This window comes from Delphinapterus leucas, chromosome 6 (genome assembly GCF_059928025.1).
Source record: "Delphinapterus leucas isolate spDelLeu-1000000601 "Yukka" chromosome 6, BTC_Dleu_Yukka2, whole genome shotgun sequence".
NCBI lineage: Eukaryota > Metazoa > Chordata > Mammalia > Artiodactyla > Monodontidae > Delphinapterus > Delphinapterus leucas.
The window spans coordinates 44,078,139-44,098,052 of record NC_143134.1 but is presented as its reverse complement, the minus strand read 5'-3'; the positions used below and the strand labels follow the sequence as shown (position 1 = coordinate 44,098,052).

At 53.4% G+C, this 19,914-nt stretch overlaps 2 protein-coding genes across 6 annotated transcripts; both read right to left on the bottom strand.

Annotated features, from left to right (window-relative positions):
• Nucleotides 1-73: 73 nt before the first annotated feature.
• ARID3C (AT-rich interaction domain 3C) lies at nt 74-9,462 on the bottom strand. 4 transcript variants are annotated; one of them, XR_016393537.1, is made up of 8 exons: nt 9,364-9,462; nt 6,941-8,946; nt 5,037-5,109; nt 3,064-3,247; nt 2,625-2,914; nt 1,881-2,063; nt 921-1,099; nt 74-816 (listed from the first exon to the last, which is right to left on the bottom strand). XR_016393537.1 is itself a non-coding variant. In XM_089913085.1 (8 exons), the coding sequence occupies exons 2-8, from the start codon at nt 7,256-7,258 to the stop codon at nt 999-1,001; spliced, it is 1,239 nt and encodes a 412-aa protein (XP_089769211.1). In that variant the 5' UTR covers nt 7,259-8,946; nt 9,364-9,462; the 3' UTR covers nt 74-998. The 4 variants fall into 4 exon arrangements, 3 of the variants coding, with proteins under 3 accessions (XP_089769211.1, XP_022407285.2, XP_022407286.2); XM_089913085.1 differs by adding an exon at nt 1,559-1,648 and having other exon boundaries at nt 74-1,099; XM_022551577.2 differs by having other exon boundaries at nt 74-1,099; nt 6,941-7,330; nt 8,163-8,946.
• Nucleotides 9,463-14,949: 5,487 nt separating this feature from the next.
• SIGMAR1 (sigma receptor chaperone 1) lies at nt 14,950-16,925 on the bottom strand. 2 transcript variants are annotated; one of them, XM_022551584.3, is made up of 4 exons: nt 16,639-16,925; nt 16,313-16,513; nt 16,087-16,179; nt 14,950-15,092 (listed from the first exon to the last, which is right to left on the bottom strand). In XM_022551584.3, the coding sequence occupies exons 1-4, from the start codon at nt 16,787-16,789 to the stop codon at nt 15,070-15,072; spliced, it is 468 nt and encodes a 155-aa protein (XP_022407292.1). In that variant the 5' UTR covers nt 16,790-16,925; the 3' UTR covers nt 14,950-15,069. The 2 variants fall into 2 exon arrangements, with proteins under 2 accessions (XP_022407292.1, XP_022407288.1); XM_022551580.3 differs by having other exon boundaries at nt 14,975-15,310; nt 16,639-16,924.
• Between the last annotated feature and the right edge of the window lie 2,989 nt (nt 16,926-19,914).

The window sequence follows — 19,914 nt, the reverse complement described above, 5'->3', positions numbered from 1 at the left end:
TCCGTCCAAATAGAGAAGGCGAGCCAATCCGAGTGGATGGGCTCCCCTGCATACAGGAAGTGATGCCACGATTCAGCCCTTCGATGCCGGAAGCGGCAGGCAGGGCCGACGAGAGTTGTCAAAAGCTGTCTTGTAACCTAGGCGACGGCCACCCGTCAGGCCCTACCTTAACTTCCAGTCCCTGCTCATCAAAACAACCTTTGCCTTTATTCCAGGGTACCAAATTCCAGGGTACCAAAGAGGTTTCCCTACCCCATTCTCCGAGGTTGCACATATAAATATACCCATTATTCTAAGATTGGTCCATTCCCATAGAATAGTAGGAAGCCCCGTGAGTCTTCCTAAGGTTCAAGTTGGAGTCTTCTAAGGTTCAAGCGATTAAGTGTCGTGCCAAGGACACTCAACATTGTAGTGGCAGAATCGGGATTTGAACTCAGGCAGTCTGATTCATGAGACTGAGCTCTCCTACTCATGGCCTTTGCTATTCTGTCTTCTCTGAGAACCCCTGGCCCAACACAGCCTGTGCATACCACATAATTCCTCCCCGACCCACAGGCCCAAACAAGAAGGAAAGGAGGCACTGGAGAGGGAGGGACCGCAGCTTTATTATCCAGATATGACCTGAGGGACATCTTCACAACACCCCAACTCAACCCTTCACCTGGCTCCTGAAGAGAAGCAGGTCTGACTCGAAGAGGTGGAGTCCTAGAGATGATATTGACACAAGGGAGCATATGAGGAGATGATGGGGGTTACCGGGGGAAGAACTCTTTGGTAGATGCTGCTGGAGATGGCCAGGGAGGAGATGCCCTCCTTCTGCAATGAGGTAGATGTAACATCAGAAGAAATCTCTTTGGCTTCAAGTCCACATGGCATGGTTGAGGGGGGGAGTGGCCATTCCCAGGTCCTAGAATGGGCACCTTGGAAGAATGGGTTGGAGGGGTGTCTCCTCCCCCCTCAGCAATGGGGTTGGGACTCTCAATTTCAGGTGTGAGGTCTCAGGGTGAGGCGCTGGAAGGGGGCCCCATCAGGGGTGGGGGTGCAGAGTTGGCTGGGCCCTGGGAAGCTGGCACGGGCTGGCAACGGGCAAAGAGGACGCCTGGCAAAGGGGTGAGGAGATGGTAGAGGGAAAACACAAGCAGAAAATGGCGAGGCAAAGAAACAGAAGAGGGAAAAAAAAAAGTCAGTGTCCTGATTGCTAGAACACCACACACAGAGCCCTGCCGTAACCAATGACGAAAAGCCCCTTGAGTCAGTTAGAGACTCCTGTGCCAATACAGATACCCTCCAACAAGTAAACAAGAAATATTTACACTGATACATAGGCCCATGACAAGACATCCCATGGTATTCATGCCAGAGAGGTCATGCCTTGGATCCCATGCCATGTAGACACCCCCTTTAATCCATGCCAGTGTAGCAATCCCCTGAATCCCATGTTACCCATGCAAGTTTGGATATCTCTGAACCTCATGCTAGCAGAAAAAGTCTAAAATCCCCATGCCAGTGTAAATACCCCTGACCTCATGCCAGTATAGACAGCCTGCAGTACCCATACCAGTGTAGACCACCCCGTTGATCTCTAGGGCCATGTTGATACTGCTGATACCACTGCCTGCCAGATTGAGAGGCCCATCCAACTGCTCTTCTGTCCAGGAGGGGGCAGGGGAGTCACATTTTGGGGAATCAGACTTCAGACTTACAAGCTCCCCCCTCCATCCCTATAGAGAGCCCCCATTCCAATTCCGCCCCACACCTGTAATCACAGAGTTGTCTACTGAGGGATCTATCTGCCCCACCTCCAATGCCTATGGGGTGATGGGTCTGTCCTCCCTCATTGCACAGGCCCTAAGCCCTCTCAGCAACAAGCCCCTCCTCACCCCTCAAGGGAACCTTGCCACGGGGCAGGAAACTGGGGGGTGCGCCGTGTCGAGGTGGGTCCATGGGCCCCATCAGCACAGCCCTCTTCTCTGGGGGCTCCTCTGGTGCCACCTTCTCACGTGCAGGTCCAAAGGCTAGGCCCACAGGCAGCGCCAGTCGAGGGGTTGGAATTCTGCTCTCCTCTGAAAAAACAGGTCATTTAGCTCCCCTGACCCAACCAACCCTGTCTCTGCATCTGGTTCTCCCCACAGGCCTGGGACCAAGGGAGGTCATCCAAGCTCAAGCACCAAGTTCAATCTCCCCTCCCATCCAGTCTCCGAATAGAGGCTCTGAAGCTGGAGAGCCCCAAAAGGCCAATATATCTGACTAGGTTTGTCCCAGACAATTTGGGGGATTTCCTTGCTTTCGGTTGTTAAATAAGCCAGGAAAAACAGGAGGCATAAACCACATGCAAATAGGAGCCCTGGTGTTGAATGAAGCTGCTCTGGATAAAGTACCTTTTCCTGAGCCTCAGGCCCACACCGCAGTAACCCATATCCCAGAGCTCCCAAGGCTTCATTGACCCCAAACATCAGGACCCCTAAACCTGAGCATGCACCAAACCTCAGTGCCCCGTCAGTCCTTACTGTCCCCATACTTCGATGCTCCCAGACCTCAGAGTTTCCACGTTTTAATGTTCCCTATATCTCAGCCTCCCCCTAGGTCTCAGAGACCCTCAAAGTTCAGCCGCTCTGCCCTCACACCTTTCTTAATGGGGCTCGGGCTCAGCTGCGCGCAGGCGTGCGCCGGCAGGCCGGAGGCGGAGCCCTGAGCAGTGCGGGGGCCGGGCGTGGGCGCGGGAGGGGCGGGCCCGGAACCCGAGGCGGGGCCAAGAGTGCCCCAAGGGGACGGCCCCGCCAAGCCGAAGAGTGGGGTGTTGGTGTAAGCTTGACGACGGCCTTCCCGCCGGTTGCTGTCGATGGCGGCCTGGAGCTCCCCCGGGGAGCTGAGCGCCCGCGTCTCGCACTCGTACGGGTACAGATACTTCATGTACCTACGGGCGGACGGGGTGGGGTGGGAGGCTGGGCCCAGCTGATCAAGCCCCACCCCCGGACACGAACCCCCGGGGCCCTCCGCGCCCCGCGCCCCACCCCCGCTCCCGCGCCTTGCTCCCACCGCTCGCGCGCGCTCGCTTGGCCTCACTGGGTGCGTAGAGTGAAGGCGGCCGACGTGATGGTGGTGGGCAAGCTGAGGCCGCGCGTTACCTCCCGCCACACCTTGCGGTTGATGACTTCCACCAGACCGCCCTTGGCCGTCACCAGGCGAAACAGCGCGTACAGGTCCAGCACCTGCTTCGCCATGATGGGCACACGGTTCACTGGCGTCCCTGGTCGGGGGGTTGGCAGAGAGTCAGGACACTAAGACTGAGACCCTGTCTGCGGGCATCCCCAGGGACTCGAGGAGTCGGCTGCCTGGACCTGCCTGGGTGAGCCCCAGGTACAGGGCGGGACCGTCAAGAAAGGAGGGGAACAGGGAGGGATGGGGAGGTGGGATTGCAGGCAGAGCCCACAGAGCCCCCAAGGCCTCCATTGTAGCAGGAAGGGTGGGAGGCTAGACCAGGGGCTGGCAAACTTCTTCTGTAAAGGGCCAGATAGATGGTAAATGTTTTAGGCTTTGCAGGCCAAACAGTCTGCCAGAACTAATCCACTCTGCAACTGCAGCCTGAAAGCAGCTATAGAGGATATTTAAAGGAATGAACGCGGCTCTGTTCCAATAAAGCTTTATTTACAGACTCTGAAATTCGCATTTCACACGTCCAGAAATGTTATTCGTCTTTTAATTTTTTTCACTATTTAAAAATGTGAAAAACATTCTTTTCTCATGGGCTGTTACATTTGGCCCGCAGGCTTTAGTTTGCCGACCTCTGGGGTAGACCATAGGAAGGACTTCCTGACTGTGTTGAAGAGCCAGACTCCCCTAAGCAGCGGCCCGGGGTGGCTGCCAGAGGCGGGAGGATGGTGGATGGGAGAAGAAGCAACCCCCGCCTCGGCTCGCCGACTCCGCAGTCCCCGCCGCCCCCGCCGGCCAGCCCTGACAAAGGGGCCTGTCTGCGCTGAGCGATGGGCCCCAGTTAATTCCTTACCGATCCCGTCCCCTTCCGCTGCCGCCTTTGGACCCGAACAATTAGCTGCGGCCTGATTAATGGGGGGAAATTATCGGTCCCGCGGGATCCCCTCTCCCCGCACAGGGAGCAGAGGAAGGCAGGGACCTGAGGGAGGCAGAGCTGGGAGGAAGGGGGCGCTAGGATCTGCTGAGACCACCCTACCCCACCCCCCAGTGCAGGGGAGACCAGGAGGAAGGGGCAGGGAGGGGACGTTGGGACCAGAATGACCGGGCCTTTCTGGGGAGCCAAAGGACCTGGAGCCCCACGGAGGGTTCCTGGTTAGGAAGGGACCCGAAAGGGGTTCTGGGCCTGCGGTGGGGGCCTGAGGGACTTTGGCCAGCAGCTGCACTAAGGGAGGGGGGCAGTGAAGCCAGTTAATTAGCAGCTTATCAGGCCGCACTCCTGGAGTGAGTTAATTAGCTTTGTAGAGAGAGATAATGAGTCAGTCTTCCGACCCATGAATCTGCGGAGAAGCCTAAGTGATGGACTGCCGCCCAGCCTGATCCCCTCCTGGACCCTTCTTGCATTCACTTCTGGCTCTGAGATTCCTGGAAAGGAATTCCTTCTCCTCCACAGCCCCTGCCTACCCCTTGAGAAGTCCTCCCTTCAGTCTAATTCCAGTCCTTCCTGATGCAGAACACCTTGGGTGTTTCCTGCCTGAAGCAAGGGGAAACTGAGGAGAGACAAGGCTGGAAGAGGACCAAGGCATTCCAATCCCACTCCCCCAATTCTGGGAACCCCCCAACCCCAGGCCAGCCTCCTACCAGTTCCCCCTCCCACCCTCCCAAGTGATCCCACACTCATTAACCTGCCAGTGGGCTGGCCACTAATTAATCCCTGGGTGGAGAAGGGGAGCAGGGTCAGAGGTTAAAGACGTTATTGAGGGCCCAAAGGATACATGCTGCCAAGCCCAGGCCTCTGCAAAGAGGACCCAAACTGAGGACTAAACCCTGGGGTTTCCCTTCCTCAAGCCTGGTAAGTGGGGGTCCTTCCCTTGCATCAACCCACTCACCCCTCTTCTGCATGAAGCTAAACAGGTCATCCAGAAATTCTTTCCTCTTGGGGTCTGCATCGAGCTCGTACAGCTGGGGAAAAACTGAGGTCATTTTCCAGCTCTGCTACCCAGCCCCCACCCCACCCCGGGACCCTTTGGACTCCAACCCCCAGATTAAGGATCCCCAGCTGAAGGGGTAAGTAAGTTCTGAAATGTAGACTTCCTGAGAGAGCATTGGGTTCTCTCCCCTGGGGGCAGGTGTGGGCACTTTTTTTCCTGATACACAGAGACCCCTCTACTGGCCAGTGGTGCCCTGGGCAGCTCAAACCACCCATCTGGGGAGTAGGGGAAGAGAGAAAGCTACGGAGGCTTAGCCTGCCTTCCAGAGCCCCTGGGAGGAAGTCCGGCTGGTGCTGTGTTCCACATTGAGGAAACCGACAGATATATCTGAGCCACTCATTCACTCATTCATACCCGCAAGGGCTTCTTGCTGTTCACATGTTTGTGTGCCAGGGGTGGGGATGAGGGGCAGAGATGCCTCTAACCCATCCCTCAGGCAGGGTGGATGCTCAGAAAAGCTCCTGGATGGAAACCTTGGGCCCCTCAGCCCACATATCTTCCAGGAACAGCTTCCTGCACTACAGAAGCTGCCCCACAGAGGCAATGGCCCTGAACCACCCAGGATCTGTAGGGTCAGGACTTGAAAGGTCCAGGGGTTATCCCACCTATTCTCAGTCACCTGGAGCTCTACTTCCAGTATCAGCTCTCAAATACCCCCCAGGAGGGACAATCCCTAAAGTAACAGAGTCTTTTACCCAGAGTGACAGTCCCTGTATAACACCCATAGGTAACACTCCACCTGCCAATAAGAACTCTCAGAGCAAAAAAACACCCATGAGTAACAAACCCCAAAGATGCACCTTTAGATCTACACTCCCACAAGAACTGAGCCCTACGTCTTAAATGGATACCCACAAAAAACACACACAGTCTCCAAGTAATAATCCCCAGAATTACACCCAGGAGAAACAGTCGCTAGAGTCACATCTCCAGAGTAACAGAGCCCCGAGTAACACTATCAGTTTTACACTAACACCACAGAGTCTAAGCATAGATGAACACTTCTGGAAAATACCCAAAACCAACACCCTACGAGTAACACCACCAGAATAGCACACCTAGAATCTCAGCCCTGCATAACATCTTCTTAATGACAGCCTACAGTAGTGCCTTCGAATAACATCCAGGTGGGTTCCGCAGGGATGAAGAACCTCAAATTAAGGCCCTGTGAGTAAGGTCTTATCATTCCCAGCTGTACAGGAGCCCTTTAGTCACACTGCGGCTGTAGTGGCCATCACAGGCTGGGAACTGCCACCCATAGAACTCAGGCCGGGGAGAGGACATGGGTGGGGAGAATGTGACAAGGAAGAGATGAAGTGGGTAACAGCTTGCCAAAGCAGCGGCAACCTCCATTCCACTTCCAAGACAGAAGTAGACAGCCCAGGACACCCCCACTGGTCACTGGAATATGACCTTGTGACTTGATGTGTGAGAAGGTATGGTAGTGCTGGCACTGGGACCCCTAGATCCCCCTCCCTCAGAATCCTTGAAGGCTCCTGCATCCCTCCCACTTTCCAGCTTCACCAAGAGCCTCCAGTCTGTCAGCCTCCATGTTTCTGGGCGTCTCCTGCACCTCACGGTGTGTGCCTACGCACTTCTTTCCATGTCTCAGCATGTCTGTCTCTCCCTCCCAGTCCCCGTCTAGCCTTCAGTCTTCCCACTGTCTCTCTCCAGGTCTCTATGTCTCTGTCTTTCCATCCTGCAGAGCGCAGTGGGGTGGGGTGGGGGGGCTACTGATCACCTTGCTCTGCTTTTGCCCAGAGAGTAGGAAGGGGGAGGGCCTGACACTGAGAGGGTCCTACCTGCTTGAACTGCTCCTCATAGGTCCACTCATGGGGATGAGGTCCAGGGGGCTGGCTGGAAGGTGAGCTGGTGCCCTGGGTCCCTGGGTGGCTCTCCTTGGCTGCCTCCTCTTCTGTGCCAGCTTCCTCTCCTTCCTCATCCTCTTGGGCATCCTCCTCTTCCTCAGCTCCAACCTCCCCCAAGCCCCCGTCAGGGGCCTGCAGGGTCCGGGATCCAGGAAAGGAAGGCCTCGGCGGTGGTGGTGGTGGGCGTGGAGGGGCCAAAGGCCCCACCCCCTGGGCCAGTCGGGCTGCCTGCTGTCTCTGCAGGGCCTCCATTACAGCTTCCAGGCGCAGTCCCCCCACTGGTGGGCCGGCTGGCACCAGGCGCTGCCCTGAGGAAAGGGCTGCCTGTGGAGGAGAGAATTATGCGTGTTGCACCTGCTCCCCCAAAGCCCCCAACACAAGGGGAGGTGGTTATGGATTCAGGGAAGTGCAGGGGGGCCATAAGGAAAAAGACAGAAAGACAGCTTTCTCAGAGGTGGACAGAGAGGTAAAAAGAGCAGGAGAGACAGAGACCAGACCCAAAGAGACAGAAACAGACGTTGACCGAGGACAGGTAGAGACTGAGCAGATCAAAGAGGGTGACAGGGACCAAGAAACAGAGAGAGATGGAGAAGAAAGAGATCCAACAGAGAGGGAGAGAGACAATGACAGGGAGATATGGGGATAGAAATGAGAGATGGCGAGAGAAAAGAGACTGAGAGGGACCAAGGTGGAGGGTGACAGAAATATCAGACAGAGACAAGAATGGAGAGACAGAGACGGGGAGAGATGAGATTGATAGAGATATCCGGTAGAGAGACCGGGAAGGTAAGAGAGATAGGGGAGCAAGAGATAAATATCAAAGACCTGAGTGACAAGCAGTCCAGGGAGACTGACAGACAGACAGAGGCAGAGGGAGACAAATACTGAGGCCGGGGTTGAGAGAGAACAGGCAAAGACCGACGCAGCAGGAGACAGAAACAGAAGAAAGAGATTAGAAATAGAGACCGGGCAAGACAGTAAATAGAGAGGGACAGAGACAGGGAAAACAGACGGAGAGACGGGGCAGAGACGCAGAGGACTAGAACCGAGGAGGAGAGGGAACAGAGGATGCCGGGGGTAGAGACGGGGACGGGGACGGGGACGGGGACAGCAGCGTCTCCACGCCCGCTCTCTGGCTCCCCGCGGCCACACTCACCAGCCTGGCGCGGCCCGCTGCCCCCGGCGTCTCCACGGCGCTCTCTCCGCTCAGCCCGCCTGTCGGGCGGGCCCTGTCTCAGCTCGGTTCCCTGTGCGGGGCCCCTGCCGTGCGCTCCTGCAGTCGCGCGCTCCTCCGGCCGCGGGGCGCTCACCCGCTGCTCTGCCGGCTGCGGCCGCGGGGGCGGGACCCGCGAGGGGCAGGGCGGGCGGGGGCGCAGGGAGAGAGGCCCCGGTGGGCTCTGCCGCTTCCAGCCCCCCAACAGGTGTCTCCCACCCTCCATACAGCCAGATTCGGGGGTGGGGGGGAGAGGGCGCTGGAGTGCTGCTGGAAATCGTGCAAAGGGGAGTGAGGAGTCCACCACCACCGAACTCCGGAGCGGGGCCCCTCCCAGCCTCACAAGTCGGGGGAGGGGGGTCCCCACACCCTTACTCAGTGCCCGGCATCCACATACAAACATTCGTGTTCACACACCAACACACCCTGTCACAAGTTCAAGGTACACAGCCGCCCTATCTCACATACTTGGTTACATAAATACTACAGCGCCAAAGGCCTGGACAGGCTGTGATCTGAGGGGACTCACTCTGTGGGGTGCTGGGGTGAGACTGGAGGGCCTGGGCAGAACAGAAGCTTCTCCCCTGCCCTGCCCAGGTGCTGTCCCCAACTGCACGCACGCTGCAGTTTGCACAATACGCGCACATGGTGGTGAACTCACTTCTGCACCCACACACTCAGAGGTCTCTGAGCTCATTCCACACCAGCAGCAGGGCACACATACCACCTGCAGGTACAAAGCCACACGGCTTTTAGCTCTTTTGACGTTCTATTATGGAAATTTTCAAACATATACCCAATAAGAGTGAATAATATAATGAACCTCTGGCAATCCTCAGAATTTCAATAGTGATCAGCATTTTGCCCATCTTCACATACATCCTCTACCCATGTTTGCATGACTCCCCAATCTCTAGCTCCAGACACCTTTAGCCAACTGCTCCAGGCCCACCCTACTCCCAGTTATCCTCCAGATGCTGAGATGCTGTTCCTTAGCAGCCCTGGACCCCACTCCTCTTAAGCACCCTCATCCATTCCCCAGTTTCTTCCTGTGCGGAAGGGAATCGACCTACTAAAAGCATTGAGAGTCACCGGGAGGTGATGCCAAGTGTGAGTGAACAACACGCCTCTGTAGGAGTGATACCTGGCATAGGTGTGAAACTCTGCTGTGTCAAGCTCAGCACCAGGGAGCACCACCTGACCTCATCCATACCCAGTGAGGCACACTGGTCTCAGGGCCAAGATTCCTCTAGGGGGCAGAAATTCAGAGGTAACTTTTGCCTCCTCCCCAACCCTCTCCCAATGAGTCTGCTCCTCTCAGACCCAGCTTGCCCTGGTCTGGACCACCAGCTCTTCTCACCAGGATCTTGTGGTGGGTGACAGCCCCCTGCTCTGTCTCCAGCCTCTACCCTTGTCCCCAGCCCAGCTCCCACTGTGGCACTAAGTCCACATTCTCTGTGGCCCATCTCTGGCCAGCCACACTGAGGCTCAGTCCTGCTCACACTCCAGTGCCCACCCGCTCAGATTTCAGGTCTGACAGCCAGTCAGATCCCACTTCCATCAAGAGGCATTGGTGATCCAACCACCTTCAGATCCAATGCCCCTGCCCCCATAGGTTGGCATGGTATAAGTTCTCCTGGGGCAGAGTCCAGCCCTCTCTGCTGCCATCCCTCTCCAAGGCAACTCCTGTGCTCAGCTTGCCTCCCAACTGTGTCCCCCACCCAGCTTCCCTAGCTGCTCAGAAGAGAGAAAGTGCCTGGAGAGAGATGAAGGTAAGATTCCTCTTGGAAAGGTAGGAACTGGCTTGGGGACATTCCAGTTGAGGGTTTGGAGATTGCTTTGGAGGGGGTGGAGAGGGGCAAGTGCTTTGGAGGGGGTGGAGAGGGGCAAGGGACTTGGACGCTACTCCCAAAAGAAAAGAATCAATCAAGCATAGTAAATTCACCTTTGGGGTCTGAGCCAGGAGGGTACAACTGGGGAGGGCAAAGGGGAAGGAATAACCTGACTGGAACCTGGTTTCTCTCTCTCTCCATCTGTGAAGAGGAAAGGCTGTCTCAAACCCACACATAGCCCCCTCTGATCCTATACCTCACAGAGACAGACAGACTGACCTAGACATCCATTAATCCAACACATACTGACTGAGCACTTACTTTATGCAAGGCACTGTTGGACACAGGAGTAAATAAAACAAAGTCCTTATTATAATGGCATAATTCCAGTGGGGGAAATGTATATTGTGTCACATGGTGATAAGTAAAATGTAGAAAAATAAATCTGGGTTGGGGGGAATAGAAAGGGAAGGGTGCCATTAGTTACCTATTGCTGTGCAACAAATTACACTCAAACTTAGAAGCTTGAAAAAACATCTATGTTTTCACAATTCTGTGGATAGGGAATTCGAGAGTGGCTTAGCTGAGTGGTGCTGTCTTTCATGAGGTTGTAGTAAAAATGTTGGCTAGGGCTGCAGTCATCTGAAGATTTGACTGGGACTGGAAGATCCACTTTGCTCACATGCTCTGTTGGCAGGAGGCTGTTCTCCCTAGGTGGGCCTCTCCATGGGAGAGGACCTCATACCAGAGTGTCCTCCCAACATGGCAGTTGGTTTCCCCCGGAGAGAGTGACTAAAGAGGGAAGAGTGCTTTTTATGGCCTAGTTTTAGAAGTCTCACACCATCACTTCTGCCATATATTAGTTGTTAAAAGTACATAACTAAGTCCAGCCTGCATTCAAGGGGAACGGAATTAGGCTTCACTTCTTAAAGGGAAGAGTATCAAAAATTGTATGGAGGGATTTCATTTTATTTATTTATTTGGTTGTGCTGGGTCTTAGTTGCAGCAGGTGGGCTCCTTAGTTGCGGCTCGCTGGCTCCTTAGTTGCGGCATGTGAACTCTTAGTTGAAGCATGCATGTGGGATCTAGTTCCCTGACCAGGCATCGAACCTGGGCCCCCTGCATTGGGAGCTTGGAGTCTTAACCACTGCGCCACCAGGGATGTCCCCTGCAGGTATTTTAACACCAACACAGAAGGGCTGATATTACCCAAATGTTAAGGGAAGGACTCGCTGAGCAGAAACTGAAGGAGGGGAGGAAGAGCCATGCAGTCAGGAGAGCAGCAGGTGCAAATATCCCGAGGTGGAAGTGTGATGTGTCAGAAGAAAAGCAAAGAGGCCACTGGGCTAGAACACAATGGCCAAGGTGAACGGTTGGATGTTTGGTCAGAGGTAACATAGACCTTGGAGCAGGTTCTTGGAGGCAGTGAAAGGACTGAATGAGATGGGAAGCATTGCAAATGTCTAAGCAAAGACTGAAAGTCTGACTCTGACTGTTGTGTGGAGAACCCTCCACAAGGGATGCAAGCATGAGGTTCAATTAGGAGGCCTTTGCAGTAATCCAGGCAAGAGATGATGCTGGCTTGGACCAGGGTGATAGCAGTGGGGGTGGCAAGAAGTGGTTAGATTCTGAATATGTTTTGAAGATAAACCAGACACGATCTGTTGATGTCTTGAATGTAGAATGTGACAGAATGGGAGGTATCCAAGATGACTCCAAGGTGTTTTGGCCTAGGCAGCTGGGTAAATGGAGGTACCCTTAACTGAGGGAGTAAAGACTACAGGAGGTGCAGGATTGGGAGAGAAATCAGTTCGCATTGAACACTTTAAGTTTGAGATGCCAATTAGATGACCAAGTGGAGATGTCAAGTGGAGATGAAAGTGGTCAGATATCTGAATCGAGCTCAGAGGAGGTTTAGACTGAGACAAAAAATTAGGCATAAGATACATAGATGGTCCTCAAGATCGAACCATGTTGTTGCAAATAGCAGGGTTTCCTTCTTTTTCATGGCTGAATAATATTCCATTGTAGATATATACCACATTTTCTTTATTCATTCATCCTTGAGGGCATTATGCTAAGTGAAATAATCAGATAAAGACAACTGCTGTATGTTCTCACTTATATGTGGAATCTAAAAACAAACAAACAGGGCTTCCCTGGTGGCACAGTGGTTGAGAGTCCGCCTGCCAATGCAGGGGACACAGGTTCGTGCCCTGGTCTGGGAGGATCCCATATGCCGCGGAGCGGCTGGGCTCGTGAGCCATGGCCGCTGAGCCTGCGCGTCTGGAGCCTGTGCTCCTCGACGGGAGAGGCCACAACAGTGAGAGGCCCGTGTACCACACACACGCACAAAATAATAATAATAAAAATAAAAACAAACAAACAAAAAGACTCAAGTCACAGAAACAGAGAACAGATTGGTAGTTGCCAGAGGCCAGGGGTGAGGCAGGGCCGGGGGAAAATGGGTGAAGGTGGTCAAAAGGTAAACTTCCAGTTTTAAGATAAATAAGTCCTGGGGATGTAATGTACAGCATAATGACTATAGTCAACAATACTATATCGTATATCTGAAAGTTGCTAAGAGAGCAGGTCTTGAAAGTGCTCATCACAGGAAAAAGCTTTGTAACTATGTGAGGTGATGGATGTTAACTAAACTTATTGTGGTAATCATTTCACAATATAGACATATATGAAATCATTATGTTGTATACCTTAAACTAATAAAATTTTACATGTCAATTGTATCTCAGTAAGACTAGTATATAGACATATAGATGGTATTTATTTACTTATTTATGGCCACACCGTGGGGATCTTAGTTCCCTGGCCAGGGATTGAACCTGGGCCCCAGCAGTGGAAGCATCCAGTCCTAACCATTGGACCTCCAGGGAATTCCTTAGATGGTATTTAAAGTCATGAAATGGTTGAGATCACCTCAGAGCAGTGTAAACCTGGGAAGTGAGAGGTTGAGGAAATGAGCCAGATCTAGCAAAGGAGGCAATGAAGGAAGAGAGTAGTGTCCTGTAAGCCACAGGAGTCTTTTAAGAGTAACTGTGTCAAATGAAAGTGAGAAGAAATAAACACTGGACTTAGCAACAGAGATGGGGAGGGGCCTGGGAGCCTAGTCCTATGTGAAAGGTAGGGATGACAAAGGGAGCTGAGGCATCCCTAACAGATGGGGGCTCTAAGCCTAGAGGCAAAGCTGGGTTACAGGGTGGGAGAAATCCTGAGGCTTGGCTTTGCAACCTGTGATCAAATGGAGAGGCCCCAGACAGGACCTGTCATGGCCAACAATGTGGTGGTGGTAAGGTGTCAGGATGGCCACCTTGCCTGGGCCTCACATTCATTCTGAGCCACATATTTAGACTTTTGATGTTGCTTCCAGATGGTTATACATGTAGTCTTTTATATTTTTACTCATTAGAATATCAAATTTTTAGAATGTACATTTTTTTATAATCATGTTCCTTCCATTTTTAATATAACAGAATCCTAAGAAGTGAGAGGCCTGGGCCTTGCTCATCTTCAGAACAGGGCCAGGAAGAGGGTGAGGGAAGTGTAGGACCCTTGGGAGTGTGTACTTCAGGCACCTCTCTGGCCTCATCCTAGCCCCAGCCCCCCACTACCTTAGACACCACCAGATAGTGTGCCTGCTCCCCAGCCCCGGGAGCCTCCACAGAAGCGGGGGGTCCTGGAAAAGGCAGACTGGAGAGAAAGAACTCCTGCTCTGGGTGGACGTGGACATGATACCCTGGAAACCTAGAAAAAAGGAGTTGGAGAGTGACTATGCCTTTCAGCCCCAAAGTGGCTGCACACTGCCACCCCGTGGTCATCCAGGGCAGGAGTCCCGGGACTGTGCCCAGAACAGCACTGGCAGAGACGAGACCAAGAGCAAGACACACACCACCTCACCCAGCCATGAATTTCTGAAATTGTGGCATTCAAACCTGGTGGAGAGAATCTTATTAAACATGCAGATCTCAAGGCCTCAACCCAGAACTGATCTCTGGGGATTGGGCACAATAATCTGTAGAGTCCACGAGCCTGCCAGGTGATTCCTGGGAACACTAAAGTATACAGTAAAAAGCTGCTGTCATAAACTGAATCACACAGCAAGGGAGAGGCCTTCCTGAGGCCCCCAGGAGTTAGAGGTCCTCCTGCTGCTCAGACACGAAAAGAAATGAGACTGTTCAACAGGTCTTTATTGACAGACACAGATAGATGGACAGAGAATGCAGCAAAGGCAGTGTCTGGAAGCTGTAATAAGTGTCTGTGTGTGTGCGTGCAGAAAAGGCTTTCTCTAGGCCAGCGGCAACCCCTTGGACCTGGGCCCACCTGTCTAGGTCCTCACCCCAGCACTGGGCTCTCAGCTGAGGCCAGCCTCCCCATTATACCCTGGAGGGAGGTATAACCTCAGCATTTGCCACATTCTTCTGGTTCTCCAGCTAACTTGGTTGCGAGGGTGGGGACAGGCCATGAGGGTACTTGCATAGCAGGGGAACAGAATGGGGTAAGGCATATGGTGAGGACAAGGAGATGAAGGGGAAGGGCATCACAGCTGCAGGTGAAGGGAGCCTCCACAGGCAGCTCCTCTTCTCCCTCATCTCCCCCAATGGCTGCTGGGTTGAAGGGTCAGACCCAGGCAGTTTGTAATAGCCACCCCATCCCTAACTCCAGAGCCCTGACTAGGGGCAGAGAAGCTCTGGAAAGGCCTGAGTTAGTGAGTCGAGCTTGTGGGGTATGTGCTCGAACATGACTGGCCCCTTTCGTATACGTGGGGGTCCCTCTCTGCATGGGTGTGAATGCGTAATGCTGCCGTACACACAGGATTCAATATCTGAATGTGTGTCCCATGTGTTCCCATGACTATGTTTGGTTGTATGCATGTGTGTCCCTGCTCATACACCAGGAACTCAGTATCTGCATGTTGTGAGTATGTCCATGTCTTTTCACGTGGGCTCCAGCAAGTGGATGTGTGCAGGCCTGCCCGCTCCTGTCCATCCACAGGTCCTCCTTCAGGCCTGGCTGGTCAGGGGTCCTGGCCAAAGAGGTAGGTGGTGAGTTCAAGCCGGAGGCCCCGGGCATAGGCTTGAAGAGTATAGAAGAGGGTGAGGAAGTCCTGGGTGCTGAAGATTGTGTCAGCCAGCGCGAAGGCCAGGGTAGATGGGATGACACCCCGGCCATACTCCACCATCCATGTGTTTGGGCCCCACTCCACAGCCGTTGCCTCACCAGGCCCGTGCACCACTGTCTCCCCTGGGGGGACAGGGAACACCCACATGAAGAGCCTGGCCCTGCCCTCCCATTGCCACCACCTCCCTAGCCTGTGGGCTCTCTAGAGGTAGGGAATGGAGAGGGAGCTTCAGGAAAGGAAAAGCCTTACCTCACTGGCCTGGCTGCCCATATGCAAGGGTACGAGGCTAAGGTGGCCACTCTTAAACTTTCCTGTGTGGCATCACCTGGCTCATGTCCTCTCTTGGGGGAAGCTTCACCTGGCCCTGCACCATTGTTTGGGAGTCATGGAGGTCTGCATTCCCAAGCCTCACTCATGTCAAGCAGAAGTTTAGCTAAACTTGGGCCTGTTAGATAGGGAGAGGTGAATATAAGACCTGCCAGGCTTTCTGAGAAATGTAGCTGTTCAGTTACAATGTCGGCCATGCTTGTAATATTCAACCTCAAACTTACTTAGAAGTCCAAATGTTTCATTATACGCAAGAGGGAAGACAACTGTCTGCCTTGTCTTTGGGGGCATGAGAGCATTTCTGATCTCCCCAACAACTGCTGGAATACTGGATGATTAAAATCAGACGTGGTTAACAGGGAGCTGTTATGTTTTGTTTCCATTTGACAGAGGAAGGCAACAGAGACCCTGAACCCTGTCTCAACCAACCACCTGGGGCTTAACTAGAGGGCAAAGGAACTAGGACGAGGGCCCCTCAACGCACCCCTTTTCCATGCCATGGCTCTTTCCTCCAACTATAGGCACCCAAGAATGAAGAGACCCACCTCTCTAACAGAGCCACCTTACCCACCTGGGTAGAAGACCTCGCTTTTGGTAGTGCCCTCTCTCCACTGGTGGAAGGTGCCAGAGATGATGGTATCCGAGATCTCAGCCCAATAGCGCCCTGAGAGACAATCAAATGGACACTGAATATCAGGGTATCCGCTCCACTCGATGGCCTGGCCGAACATCAGGAAGGAGGGCATGGGCCCTTGTACAGCCCCAGCCTCCCAGTCCGGCCCGCCGCCAGCACTGACCCGAGTGGCCGCTAGAGCCCAGGGCGGTGCCGAAGAGCAGCACGTACTCGGACAGGGAGGCGTGCAGAAGGCACATGGCGCCCATCCAGCCTCCCGCGTTCACGAACACCCACTGCAGCTCCTCGTCGGGCAGCACGTGGCCTGGGTGCAGGCGCCGCAGCTCCACGATCAGCCGAGAGAAGGCCAGCTCGTGGTCCAGCCCTGGCGGGGGCAGAGGAACAACCAAGTCAGGGCCAGCATCGGTCACGAACTGGGGAACGGTGACCCCGGAACCTCCAGCTACGCCCGGCCCTCCCCAGCCCCCTGCCCTCCACCCGCCGCCTCACCGGCGTACTGCCGAGCCAGCTGCGCGATCTCTTCATGCTGGAAGACGAAGCTCTGAGTGCCCAGCCAGTGCCAGACCACCTGGGCCAGCATAGCCACGGCCGCCAGGAGCAGCGCGGCCCACGCCCACCGCCGGCCCACGGCCCACTGCATCCCAGCGGGCGGCCTGGCCCAGCGCAGCGCAGAGAGAGGTGGGGGCCTAAGGCTGTGACCCTCACTGCCTCCGTGTCTCTTGGCGCGCCGTCTACGACCCGTTCCCCCGCCACCGCCGTGGTACGGCTCGCCCTGGCCAATCGGAACTGCCAGGGCACTGGGGCACCGCCTCTCGGGTCGAACCATTATCTCTCGTGGAGCGGGGAGCCGGGTGCGCCGAAGGGCGGGGCGGCGCCGCGCGCGTCAGGAAAGGGGGCGGGGCCAAGCTCTCCTAGCTGCAGGCGTTGGGGTATCTAGGCACGCTCTCGCCTAGCGCCGTTCTACTTGGGGTTGTGGGGATGGCGGTGAGACCCAGAATGGACTGGCCCGCCTGGGCTCCCTGACTGGTGAAGCAGGCAACCCGGAAGCAGGGCCTTCCGGACTTGTGATGGTTAAGGCCCGCCTTTGCTAGCACAGGAGGTGGGAAGGAGGCTCTTCTACTTGGGAACGTTACGGACGGCTTTTGGAGGCGGTGACACCTGAGCAGTGTCTTTAAGAGCGATGGGAAGGGCATTCCAGTGAGCCAGTGAGACCTACTCCAAGAGCAAAGGCACCAAGGAGAGACAGCGTGGGGTCTTCCGGGGGCCAACAATTCATTCTTTATTCTGAAGTACAAAATATGAGAGGAGGGCCTCGTAAGCCAACTGAAGGTTATCGGCGGCGGGGATGGGGGGGGTGGAGTGAAAAAGGAAGAGAAGCAGAAAAGAAACGGAAGAGAAAAGAGGCAGCATAGTGCAGTGATAAGAAAGACACTCTGGACAGGACTGGGTTAAAAGCCTGGCTCCCGCCACCTACTGGTTGTGTGATCTTAGGCAAGTTACTTAAACTCTTTGTGACTCAGTTTTCTCATCTGTAAAATGGGATGAATAAAAGTACATACCTTTATTGTGATGAAGCCTAAATGAGTTAATATTTACAAAACAATTAGTGTCTGGCATGTGGTGTCATATGTGTTAGTTATAGCAATAAAACATAACGCAGAAGAGAACTGGAAGAGTGTAGCCTCACACATGAGAGTAATGGAATGGTCAACACAGTCAAATATAATTGAGTGGTCCTATGAAATGACTGGAAATGGTCATTGGGTTTCTCAGTATGGGCATGTAGCAGAGATTATGCTATACATTCACAAATCCATTCCTTTTGCTCTTGGGCAGCCAGTCTACTTTGTAGTTAGGTGAGGCCATGTGATTGTGTTCTGTCCAATGAAGTATAGGCAGAAATTACAAATGCCATTTCCAGGTCTGGCTCGTAAAATCTGTGAAATTCTCGACACTCACTTTCTTGTCTTATCTAATATAGTTACATACAATTAAGTAGTGGAGAATTCCAAATGCTGCATGGGACAGAGCTCTCCCTCTCTCCCACAATGGACCATGGTACTAAGCCACTGAGTTTGGAGGTTGTTTGTTACAGCAGCTAAGATTATTTACCCCGACTACTACAGGGCAAAAAACATGTTATAGTGTACTGTGCGGGTAAGAGTAGAGGCTGGGAAGATGAACTAATTTTTGAGAAATTTGACCAAGAAAGGAATGATAAAAAAGGGATTATTTAGGGCTTCCCCGGTGGCGCAGTGGTTGAGAGTCCGCCTGCCGATGTAGGGGACACGGGTTCATGCCCCGGTCCGGGAAGATCCCACATGCCGCGGAGCGGCTGGGCCCGCGAGCCATGGCCGCTGAGCCTGCGCGTCCGGAGCCTGTGGTCTACAACGGGAGAGGCCACAGCAGTGAGAGGCCCGCGTACCGCAAAAAAAAAAAAAGAAAAAAGAATGCCATTTGCAGCAATATGGAGGGACCTAGAGATTATCATACTAAGTGAAGTAAGCACATAATGCTGGGACTTCCCTGGCGGTCCAGTGGTTAAGACTCCACGCTCCCAAGGCAGGGGGCGCAGGTTGGAAGCCTGGTCGGGGGATTAGGATCCCACATGCCGCACAACGTGGCCAAAGAAGAAAAAAGAAAAGAAAAAAAAAGCATTTACAAAAGTAAATAAGCAAATAGTTAAAAAAAAAAAAAAGCTGATAATGCTTCCTGTTTTTCTCCATCTTGAATTCCCCTCAGGGTGCACCACAGTTGTGGGGGCAGCTGCAGCCCTGATGCTGTAGCAAAATTTGTTGTTTACTGAAATAGCAAGGCAACATTCCCTTTCCACAAAAAGTGTATCTTTTATCCCCCTTACATCCCTATTACATGTGCAGCCAGGGGGACATGTAAAACTCTGGTTTCTTAGCTCCCTGCTCCCTGCCCTCTACCTAGTGGCCTCTTTAGATTCCAGTCTGAGGCCCCTGGGCAGAGATAAGGTAAATGACTTATGACCCAGTTTTTACATCTGAGCTCAGCAAAACACCTGGCTTGTCCTGGCCTGGTTTGGGGGAAGGGGCCTCACTGCTACTTCCCAGCTCCTAGCTCACTAGGTTTCTATCTTAAGGCTCACTGAGGGAGTTTCCTGGTGGCCTAGTGGTTAGGATTCTGGGTTCTCACTGCTATGACACAGGTTCAATCCCTGGTCGGGGAACTGAGATCCTGCACACGGCATGGCCAACAAACAAACAAACAAACAAAAACTCACTGAAGTCTCAGAGGCATTTCAAAGCATCAGGAAGAGCTTGGAAACTTGGGTTGAAATCTCAGCTTGGCCACTTATCCTCTGGGTGATCTTGAGGCCTCGGTTCTCCACTGTGAAATGGGGAGGAGGTTCAGATAATATTTAGATGGCTCTATAAAGTGTCAGGGGAGGAATTAATTTGAAGTTTATCCTAGTGTTAGCCAACTGGTTTTTTCCAAGGAAAAGTTGGAGAAGGGACAGGGGTGTGCAAAGGAAACACCTCTGACCCCACCCAGATGGTGGTTGGAGCTACTGATAGTCCTGTCCTCCCCACATTTTCAGATTTCTTATAGCCCTCTTACCCTGACCACTTCTTGTGCTTTGTGTGTGTGTGTATATATGAGAGAGAGAGAGAATATGATTACTTAGCCCTTTTTTCCCAAACCCGTTTCTGCTGCCTGGTGGGGCTAGGGCATGGTTACGGTGAGGTACCCACTCCTCCAGATAGTACCTGAAGCCAAGGTTTAGCTGAAGCAAAT

Excerpts from the sequence above, each read along its gene's own strand:
- SIGMAR1 (XM_022551580.3), bottom strand. The coding sequence starts at position 16,789 with ATGCAGTGGGCCGTGGGCCGGCGGTGGGCGTGGGCCGCGCTGCTCCTG. Across the intron at positions 16,514-16,638 it reads GCTGGCTCGGCAGTACGCCG|GGCTGGACCACGAGCTGGCC; the intron begins GTGAGGCGGCGG and ends TGCCCCCGCCAG. Across the intron at positions 15,311-16,086 it reads AAGCGAGGTCTTCTACCCAG|GGGAGACAGTGGTGCACGGG; the intron begins GTGGGTAAGGTG and ends CTGTCCCCCCAG.
- ARID3C (XM_089913085.1), bottom strand. The coding sequence starts at position 7,258 with ATGGAGGCCCTGCAGAGACAGCAGGCAGCCCGACTGGCCCAGGGGGTG. Across the intron at positions 2,915-3,063 it reads GCCTTCACTCTACGCACCCA|GTACATGAAGTATCTGTACC; the intron begins GTGAGGCCAAGC and ends GTCCGCCCGTAG. Across the intron at positions 1,100-1,558 it reads CAACGGGGTGGTCTACACTG|GCGTCCTCTTTGCCCGTTGC; the intron begins GTATGGGTACTG and ends CCCCTTTGCCAG.